The sequence below is a fragment of the Petromyzon marinus genome, chromosome 7 (genome assembly GCF_048934315.1).
Source record: "Petromyzon marinus isolate PM22_M1 ecotype Great Lakes invasive population chromosome 7, UKy_Petmar_22M1.pri1.0, whole genome shotgun sequence".
Taxonomy (NCBI): domain Eukaryota; kingdom Metazoa; phylum Chordata; class Hyperoartia; order Petromyzontiformes; family Petromyzontidae; genus Petromyzon; species Petromyzon marinus.
In genome coordinates this window covers 15,675,196-15,690,915 of record NC_133673.1, presented here as the reverse complement: position 1 = coordinate 15,690,915, position 15,720 = coordinate 15,675,196, and the positions used below count along the sequence as shown (strand labels likewise).

Below are 15,720 nucleotides of genomic sequence, written 5' to 3'. Positions count from 1 at the left end.
TCCATGTTTCCATGTTTTAATGAACCCCAGAAGTCTGATCTCAATTGCCTCATCTTGCACACATACGTACACTTATATTTAGATGCAAGCCACTGATGTTGGGTTCATAGCGTTGTGGTTTCGACTTTCGCCCACTGCGCTTAGCAACGCGCCACTGCTTGCTGTCTGCGGTTACAAGTCGTGAATGAATCTGTGATAGCGCTCTCAATAGTGGAGTTTTAATTAATTCACTGGTGGAGGACGTCCCCCCCCACCCCATCCCCCATTGCCGTGTCGGTCGTGCGGCTGGTGACGGACGATGTGTGGGGAGCGGCGGCGCTGTGGTTAGCGCACTGCACTACGCACCCAGCCACCCGAGTTCGATTCCCGCTTACGGTCGTTAACAGTGGAGAATTAAACCGTTCCCTGGGCCTCCCCGAGGTCGACTCAGCCTTAAATTAACACCTGGCACAGTCTGTACACGTCGCAACAGGGGAGATGAAGGTGGCCGGGCGTGGTGTTTGCCACTCACCCCGTGGTGTGCTGTGCCGCCTTCCAGAGGTGCTCGCTGATGGCACTTGCCCCAACAGCCTATACGGGGGATCTTTGTCAGTGTGGCTTAGCCAAGTGGGATGGGGAGGCACGACCGGTTGAGATTTGAGCCGTGGTCGGGAATCCAACTAAGGCGGTCGGGGTACACGGCACAGTGCGCTGACCACTGCGCCACCTCTCCACCGTAAAGGGCTCGTAACCGGTCACGTGGCGTGGCCCTAGCCCCATACCTCTATGTATGTCCTGTATGTAGAACTTCTTTGGCACCGTACGTAGCCATCTGCGCTAATCGGAGGTGCGGAGGCGGTGGTGGCGGGGGGGGGGGGGAGGAGGACAACAAACAAAGCACAAATATCACTTCTATATTGATGTGTTTGTCAATCTCGACGAGTTAAAAGCGCATCACAGCTCCAGGTGGCTTCCTGATATCGTACGTTCCAGACGGCAGCGGAGGCGGCGCTCACGCTCCCCGAGGTTGACGGACGCCGCGCAGCGCGCATGCGGGAGCCAAAACAAAACCGGCGTCGCGCGCATTTGCCCCGAATCGTCGCGACGCCACGAACTCTGTCGTCGTCGGCGGCGGCGATCTTCATCCAGCGGTGGAGAAGGAGCCCGCGCCGCTGCCGGGCGTCGTTTGATCCGCGAGCAGCGCCCTCCCGCCCGCCGCCACCGCCGTCTGGAACTCGGCGATCGTCGCCGTCTTCGCCACCGCTGCCCCTGCCGCTGCACAATTACAGCGGCAGAGGCGGTAGCAGCAGCAGCGCTCAGTCGGCATAGACTTCTCAGGGGCACTTACAGACCCTCCCTCTTTCTCAAAGGCCGCGTCTCTTTCTGAAAGCCCCACCTCTTTCTTCAGGCCCCACCTCTTTATTAAGGTCCCACCTCTTTATTAAAAGGCCACATCTCTTTCTAAAAGCCCCACCTCTTTCTAAAAGTCCCATCTCTTTCTTAAGGCCCCACCTCTTTCTTAAGACCCACCTCTTTCTAAAAGCCCCATCAATGTCTTAATGCCCCACTCTTTCTAAAAGCCCCATCTCTTTCTTAAGGCCCCACCTCTATCTTAAGGCCCCACCTCTTTCTTAAGGTCCACCTCTTTCTAAAAGCCCCATCAATGTCTTAATGCCCCACTCTTTTTAAGGCCCCACCCCTTTCTTAAGGCCCCACTTCTTTCTGAAAGGCCCCATCACCTCTTTCGCCTGGCGTCTCAGTGACACTGAGCTCGGCTCCTCGCCATGGATCCACGCTCCGTGAAATACTGCGCAAGTTACAAACTGCACGCTGAGCGTCAATATTATTATCATCACGACCTATTGCGACGATAATGATAATATCAATAAAACTCCACCAGATAACATTGCACATTCGCACGACAAAATACAAAGGCCAAGACCACGTGGACACGGGAATAAAAAATATATTTTTTTGTATTTTACGCATACGAATAGCAGTGCTGGGCCACTACCAACCACACACATCAACGAAAACCACCCAAGGCCGAGACTGATTTAATGTTCGTTGTACCGTGATCACAAGATCTGTTTTTTTATATCAACAAAGTAAAGAGGGACAGAAAGAGAGCGCGAGAGTTTAATAAACATCTCTGTTCTGCAGCGCAAACGAAGGGCCGCGTCCAAGTCCAAAGAAACAACGTCATCGCAACGTTACCGCATCAGCAACGGCGACCTCAATAATCCAAAGGTGCTACCCGGCTCTTCCCTTGTCGCCACACTTCCCAGAGCGATGCGTCGAGGCTTGCCACCTCTTTGGCATAACCACAACAACAACAACAACACAAAATGACAACACGTACCGTTCGGGAATAAGGATAGCTCACAATGTCGCCATAGAGGAAGGAGAAACACACGGAGATCTGTCGCAAGATACATTGGCTTGCTGCTGCTGCTGCTGCTGTGGCTATCAGTGGTGCACAAGCACACTCAACAACAAGAAACTCACGACAATCGTCAAAAACAACAAGTCCGAGTGTGGCCTTAAAGGAAAATAAAATAGGCGACGTACCGGGCAGTTACCCTTCTTGATATGTATCTGTTATGAAGAAGGGCGATTGCCCAAACGTCGACTATTATATATTTTAAAAATCTATTTTAAGGCCATGCAGTTGGTATTAACGAATGTGTTGAGGGTTATTTATTTATTTATTGTAAATGCATTGGCTTATGTGGTGGATTCGCGTTAACATTACGCAACTCGCAAAAACACCCAGGACCCTTAAGACACGTCCCGGGACAGCAGCTGTCTTCGTCAAACAACAAGGCGACGATCCCGGCAGAGAAAAAAAAAACAGGGACGGCTTGTAACCCTCGCTGCGTCACGTGCGTCCAGTTCTGCCCGTGCGTCAGTCAGCTAAACAAGACTTTCAAGCCGGCGACGTCACCGCCGTGCCCTCGTGCTGCTGCCGTTAAAGAGTGAGCGCGAGGCAAAGCGACGACTCCGCGTTGGATTTGACGCGACCTTCTCTCTTCTTTGCCGACTTTGTGCAGCGATCCGGTGACGTCACTGAGGCGGCGACCCGTCAAACAAAAGAGGTCACGTGCAGTCCACCGCGGCGCAGTCTATCGAGGGCGATCCTGAAAATCACTTGAAATCGGGGTTTTTTTTGTTTGTTATCTTATCTTTTTTTTAATCCACGAAAGATGAACACTTGTTGCAGGACAGCCCAGACCACGCAGCCAAGGTGAGTACCTACAAAAGTTTGTAATTATTTCCGCAGCGTATTTAGTTTTGAATAATTATTAGTAAGAAAGTCCGATGACCCCCACTCCGCCCCCCACCCTCCCAAAACTCTCCGCCCCATTCAAACGCACGCGCGCGCGCACAGACACATCCGTATGACCTGGCCAATGAGGTCAAGGTCATCAGGTGAACACTTGAACACACCTGGCAAAAAAATCTCACGAGTACAGACGGCGTGGGGTTAGGATCATGTAGTTGCGCGTGTGCGTGTCTGTGCGTCCGTCTCCTGTTTAGGTGCTCGCGAACAGCACTTGCCCCAAACGTCCGCGAAGGCTATACCGGGGATCACCGCCTTTGTCTGTTGCTGTGTGGGAAGCGGCGGTGAAGTGGTCGCGCATTGCCTCACGAACCCGGCAAACCCGAGTTCGACTCCCGCCCACGGCCACCAACACCGGTGACGATTATCTGAGCCTGTCCTGGGTCTCCCCGAGGTCGACTTAGCCTCAAATGAGTACCTGGTGTAGCGGTGTAGTGTAGCAAACATGGCCACGAGGGAGACAAAGGCGGCCGGGCGTGGTGCTGGCCACCACACCCCCTCACGTGCCGCCTTTTACGGGTCCCGCTCGCTCACAGCACGTGGCACAGCAACAGTCTGTTGAAGGCTCCACGGGAGGGGATCTTTGTCTGCTGCCGATGCTGTTATTTGTCGTCTGACCTAAATTCACCAAGGCCTCGTGTTATATTTATTTACTTATACATTTTTCCCCTTTATTTAAAAAAACGAAACCTGGCTGGATCCCGTGTCGCCTCAAGTCTCTCTCTCTCTTTGTGTCGCCGCGAACCAAACGAAACTGCGAACGATGCAGAGGGGGCGTCAGCGTGCAGCAGCCAACTCCACTCCCGTACCCCCGGCACCGTAACAACGTGGTGAAGTATGGTTAAATACGATTTAACACGAACAAAAACCCCCCGCCACGACTCACAACAGCGTGGCTAGTGTGGGGTGGGAGGGGAAGAAGAGGCCCCTCGTCGTCCATCCAGCAGTGGATTGGCACGCAGGGACTGTAACATGGGGGTTTGTTTGTTGGTTGCCGTGACCAGTTCTCTTGAGTTTGAGCACAGATGGGAGCCGTCGCTGGTAACGCGTCAACACAGTCATGGGGTCGAGCAAAGAGCGTCACGTGTACACACTCACACACACACACATATATAATCTCCATAGTATTTTTACAGCGCTTAATTTCTCACTCGACATATATAGTTTTGTCTTCTTCCGGAAGGCTGCTGAAGCTCGCCACAGGTCTGCAAGTAAGGATGTATCGGCGTAAGGCACTACCACTCACTTGAAAGTACAAGGTACGCCTATTGATGATAATCCTATATAACTGTGTATCCTATGTATTCCTAACATTGGGGCAGGTTTGTAGCAATAAAATGGATGCAGGCATGGATGGATAGACTCATTCTCTGCTGCTGCTGCTGCTGCTGCTGCTGAAATTAAGCATTGGGCGACTTTACCCGGGCCCCCTTCAAAAGGCACTAGGGACCAACCACTCCACTGCAACCCTGCAGAACCAAATAACACACACACACACCTCACTCTCTCTCTCTCTCTAAACCCGGGTCCACGTCCTGAGCGATAAGTTGCGTGCCACTGTTGGTCGCACGCACGCGCGCACGCGCGCGCACACCCGACTCGCTTTACTTGTGTGGACGCGTCTCCGCGACCGGTTGCGAGCGGTTGCGCGAGGCAACCGGTTTGGGTCGCAGTCAAGAGACGGACTCGACTCGACTCGACCGTCAAAAGTGGCGATCATCTTTGTGGCGATTTGTAAAACGACGTAACTTTGTTTGTTACGCGTGTCATCATCATCGTCATCGTCGTCGCCGCCGTCGCCGCCGCCGCCGCCGCGTGCAACATCGAGTGCGAAAACCACGTTACCACCGTGCCGGTGAGGACAATCGCGCGAGCGAGCGACGAGCGGCGGCTGCGCACGCGCTCGCCGGGGATCAAGCACTCGACTGCAACCCTGCAGCGCCAGGCGCAATAGTCTGAGCGAGCGGCTCACACGTCTGGGGCAAAGCCGTCGGCGTCGTGACGCCCTTGTGCGATTCAAAGCAAATTGCGCGCGGCCTTTGAGAGCGGCGTTTGGGATTCGGGCCGCCACGTCGCGCCCGGCGTCGCACGAAGCGGCTGAGCGGCGTCCCAAGTAAGCCTCGGGGCAAAGCGGGGACCCGCGTGCCGTCCCCCCCCCCCTACCCCCCGCGCCACGTCTCTTGGAAGGGTCGCCAAAGAGACATCCGCACACGGGTAGAGACTTTCGCGTGACCGAGAGAGCTGGCGACGAGAGTCGCTGCGAGGACGTTGAAAACAACGGGTCGCCTATCCAGCCCCCCCCCCCCTCCATCCTCAACTCCTTCCAGCGATTCGATTAATCCCCGCGTTTAAATAATCGACTATCCCCCGCCTCGCTTGTTCTCCGTCGCGTTTGTACCGTTTCTCGGATTTTGTTTTCGTTCCATTCGTTCGCCGTAACGTCACGTGGGCCGACTCGTCTTGCATATCATTTGCATGCGATTTGCGTAACGAAAAAAAAGTCACCTAAAATCCGCCGGTTTCTTTCGGAACGCGATCTGTCGATGGGTGCACCCCGATCGCAGTGTCGATCCTTGTGAAAAATCCATGACAACATCGACGGCGACAGTCGCACGCCGGGCGACGCGAGGCTGGCATTGAAATACAAATACATGGGGGGAGGGGGATGCAGTCATGGCACGTGACCGAAGCTACAGCGTCACGTGGGACGGTACGTCACAGTGGTGGTGCTGATTCCGTAGCGGGAGGGGCTAAGGGAGGCGGGAGGGGCTAAGGGAGGCGGGGGGGGGACCCCCTTTAGACTTATGAACTCTGAGTGTGTAGGCGATTTATGGGATTATTATTTTACATGGCACGATTATGATAGTTTGTGGTGATGGATTTTAAAATCTTTCAGATATTAGAACGGTATTGTGGCTATGCGCTTTTAAATCGAGATTGAAAACTCATTTGTTTAGAACTGATTTTTGTTGTCCTTTCCCCGCACCTCCGATTAGCACGGTTGGCTACGTACGGCGTGAAATAAGTGCAACGTACATAAATTTTGGGCATTGCCTTGATCTAGCAGTGGATGGATCGATCGTGGCTCGTGGTTGAGATGACCGATCGAGACGTTAGATAAGACGCGGAGACGAGGGTTGTAAGGCAGGAGACACGGACAGTGGGTCGAGGAGAGAGATGCAAAACAAGTAAATACATCCGTCAATAACACCGTGGCCTTAAAATATATAATAGAGGCGACGTTTCGGGCAATGACCCTTCTAAACAGCACATACAATGATGAAGGACCAGTGCCCAAACTGTCGCCTATTATATAGCGTGCAATGTTCCACAGTGACGTCATTATTACGGAACGTGTTCACTCTTTTTTAAATCACTAATTTTACTCGTGTCGCCACTGCTCACGCGAACACAATCAGTTTACATTTTTTTCGGAGCGATACAGACAAGATTGGTACGAATGAGATTAATTCGCTCGCATGTTAATTAGTCGTTCCCTTTCTTAAGACTTTGTTCAATTAGAGCTGATATTTGATTCGTGACTCAAGGGGAAGGGGGGAAGGGAGGAAGGGAGACCTTCAGCTGCTTGGGAACCTGTTGGCTTTAGCCTTGGTCTCTTCACGCACGGCATCACCACTGCGAGTATGCGACTGCAGAGAAGTTGCTTCTGGACGTACGGCAATCACCACCGCGATTCGCAACCCACTTTACTTCGGGGTTGGAGGTAGAGCGCCCGTGACGTGGCTGAGAGCCCTCCGCCACCCGACGCGCGGGCAGCCGAGGCTTTCGTCAACGCCAGACGATGCAGCGATGTGAGCATCTCCAGCGAAACTTGGTTCGTATAACAATAATAATAATAGAGTTATTTGTTTTTTATGTGTGTATTGTTTTTCGTATAAATTTGTCCTCAATATCGAGCGGGGGACAGCTTGACTCGATTGGTTGGCGTCGGGTGGTGGAGGCCTCGTGTTTGAAATGAACATTGTACACTTCCGATACGTGACCCCCCAAAATGAACCCAATTATGAATGATAAGAACTGTTTATTTTAATATAGATATTGTTGGGGGGGGGGGGGGGGGGGTGGAGTTACGAGATTTCCTTGAAGATAAAAACTACACGTTTGCCAACCAAGATGCAGATATGTATATATACTGTAGGGTTATTTATGTTTTTAAAATTTATATATGTTTTAAGTTTCGTTTTTCCATATTTTATTACAAAAAAATGAGAGAGAGAGATACGTTTGCAATCCGATACTGAATTCCTCTTGCAGGCGCTTCTACCGCGTAACCGATTTATATATTTGTTTTTAAAAAAATTCACCACCTTAGAATAATAATAACAATTATTAAAATAGCAATCGTAATAATGGTAGAATAATAACAAGTGACATGATATTAACACCACGTACATGTAATGTATAACAACACACGCGAGTTCGTCTGTTTGAAGGAAATCAAACGCTTTTTAGAAAAACCATTAATATTCTATTACCTCTCCATCTCTCTCTGTATAATAAAATAATTAAAATAAAACATCATCACCGTCGTGACGATACCGCGGGGTTAATTAATCAATTAACTAAGTGCCCCCCAAACCCCCCCCGCCGCCCCCCATTTAGGAGTGACTTGATCATCGTCAAATAGCCTGACGAGCAAAGGCACATCTGCAAACACACCAAATATACCTGTGTGTATATATATTCTTCGCGAACATTCTTCCAAGCGCCCATGTGTACCGTTATCATCATCATCGTTACGATAATTGTTACCATCATCGTCAACATCATCATAATCATCATCATCGTCACCATCATCATCATCATCGTAACCATCATCATCTGTCTACTCGACGGGCACGAGAGCGCACCTTTGGCAAGATTCGCGGCGCGTGCGTGCGAGAAACGGGCACTGTGAGTGTGGAGTCCCTCCAGTCTGTTAAGGCGATACGGAGCATCTTTGTCTTCGTGTCGTCTTTGTGTCGTTTTCGTGTGTGGAGTGGGCGATACAATCCTAAACATTATTTCCAGATAAAGCCCAATGAACTATATGATTTCGATTCACCTGAAGAAGACCACTTGTGTTGTGGCCGAAACGTCGTGAGAATTTTATTTGTTTTATTTTATTATTTTATTCTCATTCTACGTGACTTTACCGAAAGAACCAAAGAAGATGAACTATATGATTATTTTTCAGAAGCGACCTGGTGATCACAAATGATAGCTCAATGAAGTGGCTTATCATCATCGTGTGCACATTTATCCAAGTAGCCAAATAAACGCGTGATGTTGATTCTAAACGTGGAAGGGAAAACCGGAGGACCCGGAGAAAAATCCACGCGACCACTGGGGGAGACAGACGCGCAAACTCCAAATATACAGCAGCAGGCGTCGTCTGGGTCGGGATAGAACTCATGACCTCCTGCGTACCAGGCGAGGTAGTCAACATCTCATAGCCACCGTGGAGGGAGGGCGCGTGCTCCGTGTCAACGGTGACGAGAAACACACGTGACAGGACACACGCCATGACAGGACACACGCCATGACAGGACACACACACGTGACAGGACACACGCCATGACAGGACACACGCCATGACAGGACACACGCCATGACAGGACACACACACGTGACAGGACACACGCCATGACAGGACACACGCCATGACAGGACACACGCCATGACAGGGACACACACCGTGACAGGGACACACCGTGACAGAGAGAGGACACACACCGTGACAGGGACACACACCGTGACAGAGACACACACCGTGACAGAGACACACGCCGTGACAGGACACACGCCATGACAGAGACACACGCCGAGACAGGGACAGGACACACGCCGTGACAGAGAGAGGACACACGCCGTGACAGAGACACACGCCATGACAGAGAGAGGACACACACCGTGACAGGGAGAGGACACACACCGTGACAGGGAGACACACCGTGACAGAGAGAGGACACACACCGTGACAGGGAGACACACCGTGACAGAGAGAGGACACACACCGTGACAGGGACACACACCGTGACAGGACACACACCGTGACAGGGACACACGCCGTGACAGGGAGAGGACACACGCCGTGACAGAGGACACACGCCGTGACAGAGAGAGGACACACGCCGTGACAGAGAGAGGACACACACCGTGACAGAGAGAGGACACACACCGTGACAGGGAGAGGACACACGCCGTGACAGGGAGAGGACACACACCGTGACAGAGAGAGGACACACACCGTGACAGGGAGAGGACACACGCCGTGACAGGGACACACACCATGACAGGGAGAGGACACACGCCGTGACAGGGACAGGACACACGCCGTGACAGAGACACACCCCGTGACAGGGAGAGGACACACACCGTGACAGGGAGAGGACACACGCCGTGACAGGGACAGGACACACACCGTGACAGGGACAGGACACACACCGTGACAGAGAGAGGACACACGCCGTGACAGGGACAGGACACACACCGTGACAGGACACACACCGTGACAGAGAGAGGACACACACCGTGACAGAGAGAGGACACACACCGTGACAGGGACACACGCCGTGACAGAGAGAGGACACACACCGTGACAGGGACACACACCGTGACAGGGACACACACCGTGACAGGGACACACGCCGTGACAGGGAGAGGACACACAACGTGACAGGGAGAGGACACACGCCGTGACAGGGACACACACCGTGACAGGACACACACCGTGACAGGACACACGCCCTAACAGGGACAGGACACACACCGTGACAGAGACACACACCCTGACAGAGACACACACCATGACAGGGACACACACCGTGACAGGGAGAGGACACACACCATGACAGGGACAGGACACACACCATGACAGGGACAGGACACACACCGTGACAGGGACACACACCATGACAGGGACAGGACACACACCGTGACAGAGAGAGGACACACACCGTGACAGGGACACACACCGTGACAGAGAGAGGACACACACCGTGACAGAGAGAGGACACACACCGTGACAGGGACACACACCGTGACAGAGAGAGGACACACACCGTGACAGAGACAGGACACACACCGTGACAGGACACACGCCGTGACAGGGACAGGACACACGCCGTGACAGGGACACACACCGTGACAGAGAGAGGACACACTCGACGTATTCGTCAAAAAAAACAAGTTTGTGACCTGCGAAGGGTTATTGCCCAAAACGTCACCTATTGTGTTTATTTCTCACCTATTGAGTTTGTTGTTGTTGTTGTTGTTGTTAACTGTCCTTGCGTACCCACTGCCAACGCATCAGCATCACTAACCACGTGGTGTTAAAGAGACGTGCTGTATTCGAGAGTGATGCCAACACACACACACGCGCACACTCCGCGTTGAATACGCAGTGCCGCCGCCGTCGTGGTAAAGAGAGGCGATTTCATTCTCCGTGGTTAAAGAGTCGAATCAGAGTTGCAGTGAGAGATCGGTAGACCGGTGGGGGTGGGGGTAATTGCGGTGTCACGCGGTGCAGATAAAAGACCCCTCCGGACTCTTAACTCAGCATCACCTCGGAGCACGGCTGGCCACGGACGGTGCGCGAGGGAAGATCAGCAACAGATCGAACGCTCAACGGATGTTGGCATTTGAGCGCGGGTGTCTGTCCCCGGCAGAGGATACGCTGGCAATGTCGTGGCAAAGGCGAGAGAAGCGATGCACAGGCCACCGTGGCGTGCTTCGATGTTGTGCTGCCGGCTTAGTCGCACTTGGATGGAGAAGAAAAAAAACCTAAAAACCCTTTTTAGCCCATTGGGCTCTAACTCGGTGGGAGGTAAAACTCCTGATTTCTGGAGTCCGGCACACGGCACGGCAGGAGTGAGTGTTGTAGAGGCGGTTTGGCAGGATGCGGCTGCGTGTTGGGTGGGACGGACACGTGCGCGCGTGTGTGTGTGCACGTGTGGTGTGCGCGTGTGGTGCATGTGTGGTGTGTGTGGTGTGTGTGTGCGTGTGGTGTGTGTGTGGTGTGTGTGTGTGGTGTGTGTGCGCGTGTGGTGTGCGCGTGTGGTGTGTGTGTGGTGTGTGTGCGCGTGTGGTGTGCGCGTGTGGTGTGTGTGCGCGTGTGGTGTGTGCGTGTGGTGTGTGTGCGCGTGTGGTGTGTGTGTGTGGTGTGTGTGCGCGTGTGGTGTGCGCGTGTGGTGTGTGTGCGCGTGTGGTGTGCGTGTGGTGTGTGTGCGCATGTGGTGTGTGTGCGCGTGTGGTGTGTGCGTGTAGTGTGTGTGCACGTGTGGTGTGGCGTGTGGTGTGCGCGTGTGTGTGTGTGGGGGTGCGCGTGTGTGTATGTGGGGGTGCGCGTGTGTGGGTGAGTGCGTGTGCGCGCGGGCGATGCGGGAACGACCACCATGTGGTCATTGCAGTGAGTTGAGTCTCCACGAGTCGGGAGATCCAGGTTAAGGAATAGGCGACACAGATCACCGTGTGAAATAGAGGGGGCAATCGGGCACCGCTGCGTTCACGAAAACACACACACATTACTTTTCTCCGGCAGTACATGTACCTTATAGTAACATTGTAACGAGAACAAACACACACACTGGGCACTGCGTTAGAGGCATTTTCGGGCACTGTGTTGAATAGAGGCGACCTCTGGCACTGTGTAGAATAGAGGCGACCTCTGGCACTGTGTTGAATAGAGGCGACCTCTGGCACTGTGTTGAATAGAGGCAACCTCTGGCACTGTGTTGAATAGAGGCGACCTCTGGCACTGTGTTCAATAGAGGTGACCTCTGGCACTGTGTGGAATAGAGGTGACCTCTGGCACTGTGTTGAATAGAGGCGACCTCTGGCACTGTGTTGAATAGAGGCGACCTCTGGCATTGTGTTGAATAGAGGTGACCTCTGGCACTGTGTTGAATAGAGGTGACCTCTGGCACTGTGTTGAATAGAGGTGAGCTCTGGCACTGTGTTGAATAGAGGTGACCTCTGGCACTGTGTTGAATAGAGGCGACCTCTGGCACTGTGTTAAACATCAACAAGTAAAACGCGGTTAGGGCCAGTGGTCGTGCTCGGAGTTGATTGGCTCACATGGCGTTAAGGCTCGTGTGTGGATTGGCTGAGCGCCGGGCCACGACCTCTGCTCGCCATATTTGGTCATGGGCGAATCCATTAGGAAAGGGTTTGGCGGGGCGGGGGGGGATGGGCGGGAAAGTTCACTTGTGCTGGGGGGGGGGGGGGGGGGTCTCAAGAGGATTGGACTGGCCCTGAGGGCACCATGCGGCACCGAGTTCCCCCGGGGCACTGCGCACGAAGGCACCGCCACAAGGACCTCCTCAACGGAGTCGCGTCAACTTAGTTGTACCGGGTTGAGTCGCATTCAACCCGACTCGCGTGATCTCGGTGACGCGTGAGAACAATCCGATCCATGTCTGAATCTCCCCCCCCCCCCCCCCCACTGCGCGGAATTAAAACTTCTCGTTTAACAACGGAACGTTGAGCCAAAGATCCCGTCGCGGGAGGACTCTCACGATAAAAAGTGTCGAGACTCGGGAGGGGGGGGGGGAGGAAAGTACGATTTGGCAAGAAGTGTTCGATAGGGCAAGGTAGGGCTGGATTCGAGCACACGCATATATACGCGCACACACACGCACACACACGCAAACGTGCACGCACATAACAGCCGACGTCGGTCGTGAGCGGGAGTCGAACTTGGGTGGCCAGGTTCGTAGCGCAGTGCTGCGCCAACCACTTCACCACCGCTTCCCGCTAAGTCAAAAAAACAACAGTCACAATTCGCCACTAAGTGGCGGCGACGTCACCACGGCGCTTGTGCCAGGCCAGGTGCACTCCGAGGCCACGCCAAGTGCCGGATGCTCGCCGACAGCAGGTCACGGGGCAGTCCCAGGTGCCATGGGGATGAGTTTGTTTTCCTTACTCCGCACCTCCGATGAGCATGCGGACTAGATGACCATTCCGCCAATGCAGCCTTGCCCGCCGCACACACGGTCACACACAGATACGTGTGCGCGCATGCGTGCGCGCACAGATAGGTACCATGTACAAAGACGCCAACACACGCGTGTACGCACACGAATGCATGCATACCTGTGCAAGCACACACATACATGCGCACGTGTAACACGTATTCCCGAAACAAGCTTACTGGCTCACTCACACCTCTCAAGGCTGTGTTCCATTCAGGATACAGTCACATGCCATGACATCCACACAAGTATAAAGGGGTACCACTGACTGGTTGACTACAATTAGCACGGTTGGCTACGTACGGTGCAAAGGAAGTTTAACATACGCGTGTGTGTGTGTGTGAATGCGCGCGTATGTGCGTGCTTGTCTTGTGGGGAGCGGTGGTGTAGTGGTTAGCGCACCGCGCTACTAACTCAGCGCCCCGAGTTCGATTCGCGGCTTGTTATCTGAAGCGGTCCTGGGCCTCCCGTAGGTCGACTCAGCCTCAAATAAGTACCTGGTGCGATGTGTAAACATCACCACTCGAGAGACAAAGGCGGCCGGGCCGTGGGTGCTGATCACCCACCCCTCGTCTGCTGTACTGGGCCTTAATAGGCGCTTGCAAACAACACTTGCCCAAGTAGCCTGGTAAAGGCTATACGTGGGGAGGAGATCGTTGTCTCTTGTACACGTGTACGTGTTAAATCTTACACGTGTACGTGTTTAAATCTTACACACGTGTACGTGTTTAAATCTTGTACACGTGTACGTGTTAAATCTTACACACGTGTACGTGTTTAAATCTTGTACACGTGTACGTGTTTAAATCTTACACACACGTACGTGTTAAATCTTACACACGTGTACGTGTTTAAATCTTACACACGTGTACGTGTTTAAATCTTGTACACGTGTACGTGTTTAAATCTTACACACACGTACGTGTTAAATCTTACACACGTGTACGTGTTTAAATCTTACACACGTGTACGTGTTTAAATCTTACACACGTGTACGTGTTAAATCTTACACACGTGTACGTGTTTAAATCTTACACACACGTACGTGTTAAATCTTACACACACGTACGTGTTAAATCTTACACACACGTACGTGTTTAAATCGTACACACGTGTACGTGTTAAATCTTACACACGTGTACGTGTTTAAATCTTACACACACGTACGTGTTAAATCTTACACACGTGTACGTGTTAAATCTTACACACGTGTACGTGTTTAAATCTTACACACGTGTACGTGTTAAATCTTACACACGTGTACGTGTTAAATCTTACACACGTACGTGTTTAAATCTTACACACACGTACGTGTTAAATCTTACACACACGTACGTGTTAAATCTTACACACGCGTACGTGTTTAAATCTTACACACGTGTACGTGTTTAAATCTTGCACGTGTACGTGTTAAATCTTGTACACGCATACGTGTTAAATCTTACACACGTGTACGTGTTAAATCTTACACGCGTGTACGTGTTTAAATCTTGCACGTGTACGTGTTTAAATCTTACACACGCGTACGTGTTTAAATCTTACACACGTGTACGTGTTTAAATCTTACACACGTGTACGTGTTTAAATCTTACACACGTGTACGTGTTAAATCTTACACACGTGTACGTGTTAAATCTTGCACACGTGTACGTGTTAAATCTTACACACGTGTACGTGTTTAAATCTTACACACGTGTACGTGTTAAATCTTACACACGTGTACGTGTTTAAATCTTGTACACGCGTACGTGTTTAAATCTTACACACGTGTACGTGTTTAAATCTTACACACACGTACGTGTTTAAATCTTGTACACGTGTACGTGTTTAAATCTACTCGCAACTTTGCTTGTCCAAGTAAATTTGACACCTTATTGGTATTTGCGTTTTACAAAAATAAGAATAAAATAAACAATAAAAACAATGATAAAAATGCAATCTTTAAATTCTGGCTAAAAAGTTCGACCCCCTACAGCCACCGCAGTATCCCTAAGACCCCCTTCCCCGTCAGATACTTGACCGCTTGACTCCAGGGAAAATCCCCCCCCCCTCGTCTTCGCTGCGAGGTGGACTCTCCCGAGCGCTCTGACCACGTGCTGGAGCAGGGAGAGTCCATGCAGGTTGAGGTGTGGGGGGTGGAGTACGGGGGGGGGGGGCGAGCGATGATGGCGGTGGCCCATCAGTCCTTGACGAGGCGGTAGATGTGATGCTGTGCTCCGTGTTCGCTGGTGGAGACCTCGAAGACGTAGGCGACGCACAGCAGCGTCTCCTGGGTGTCTCTGTTTGTTACCACCTGCACCACGATACACATCGTCGTCATCCCAATCGCGGTCATCGTCGAGAGACGCTGAGATCGTCGGTTCGACATCTGCGCCTTCGGCCTGCCCCGCTACTGTGGTTGAACTGGGTCTCTCGACTGTGGTA

The 15,720-nt window shown here is 52.2% G+C and overlaps 1 protein-coding gene across 6 annotated transcripts in view; it reads right to left on the bottom strand.

Annotated features, from left to right (window-relative positions):
• Window positions 1–1,929: 1,929 nt before the first annotated feature.
• LOC116940085 (transcriptional enhancer factor TEF-1-like) overlaps window positions 1,930–15,720 on the bottom strand; it is a 114,210-nt gene continuing 100,419 nt past the window's right edge. For all 6 annotated transcript variants that reach the window (XM_032949408.2, XM_076065426.1, XM_032949407.2 and 3 more), the window contains one exon: window positions 1,930–15,589. In XM_032949408.2, the coding sequence (XP_032805299.1) occupies window positions 15,476–15,589 (114 nt within the window). In that variant the 3' untranslated portion in view covers window positions 1,930–15,475. The remainder of the gene's footprint in view (window positions 15,590–15,720) is intronic.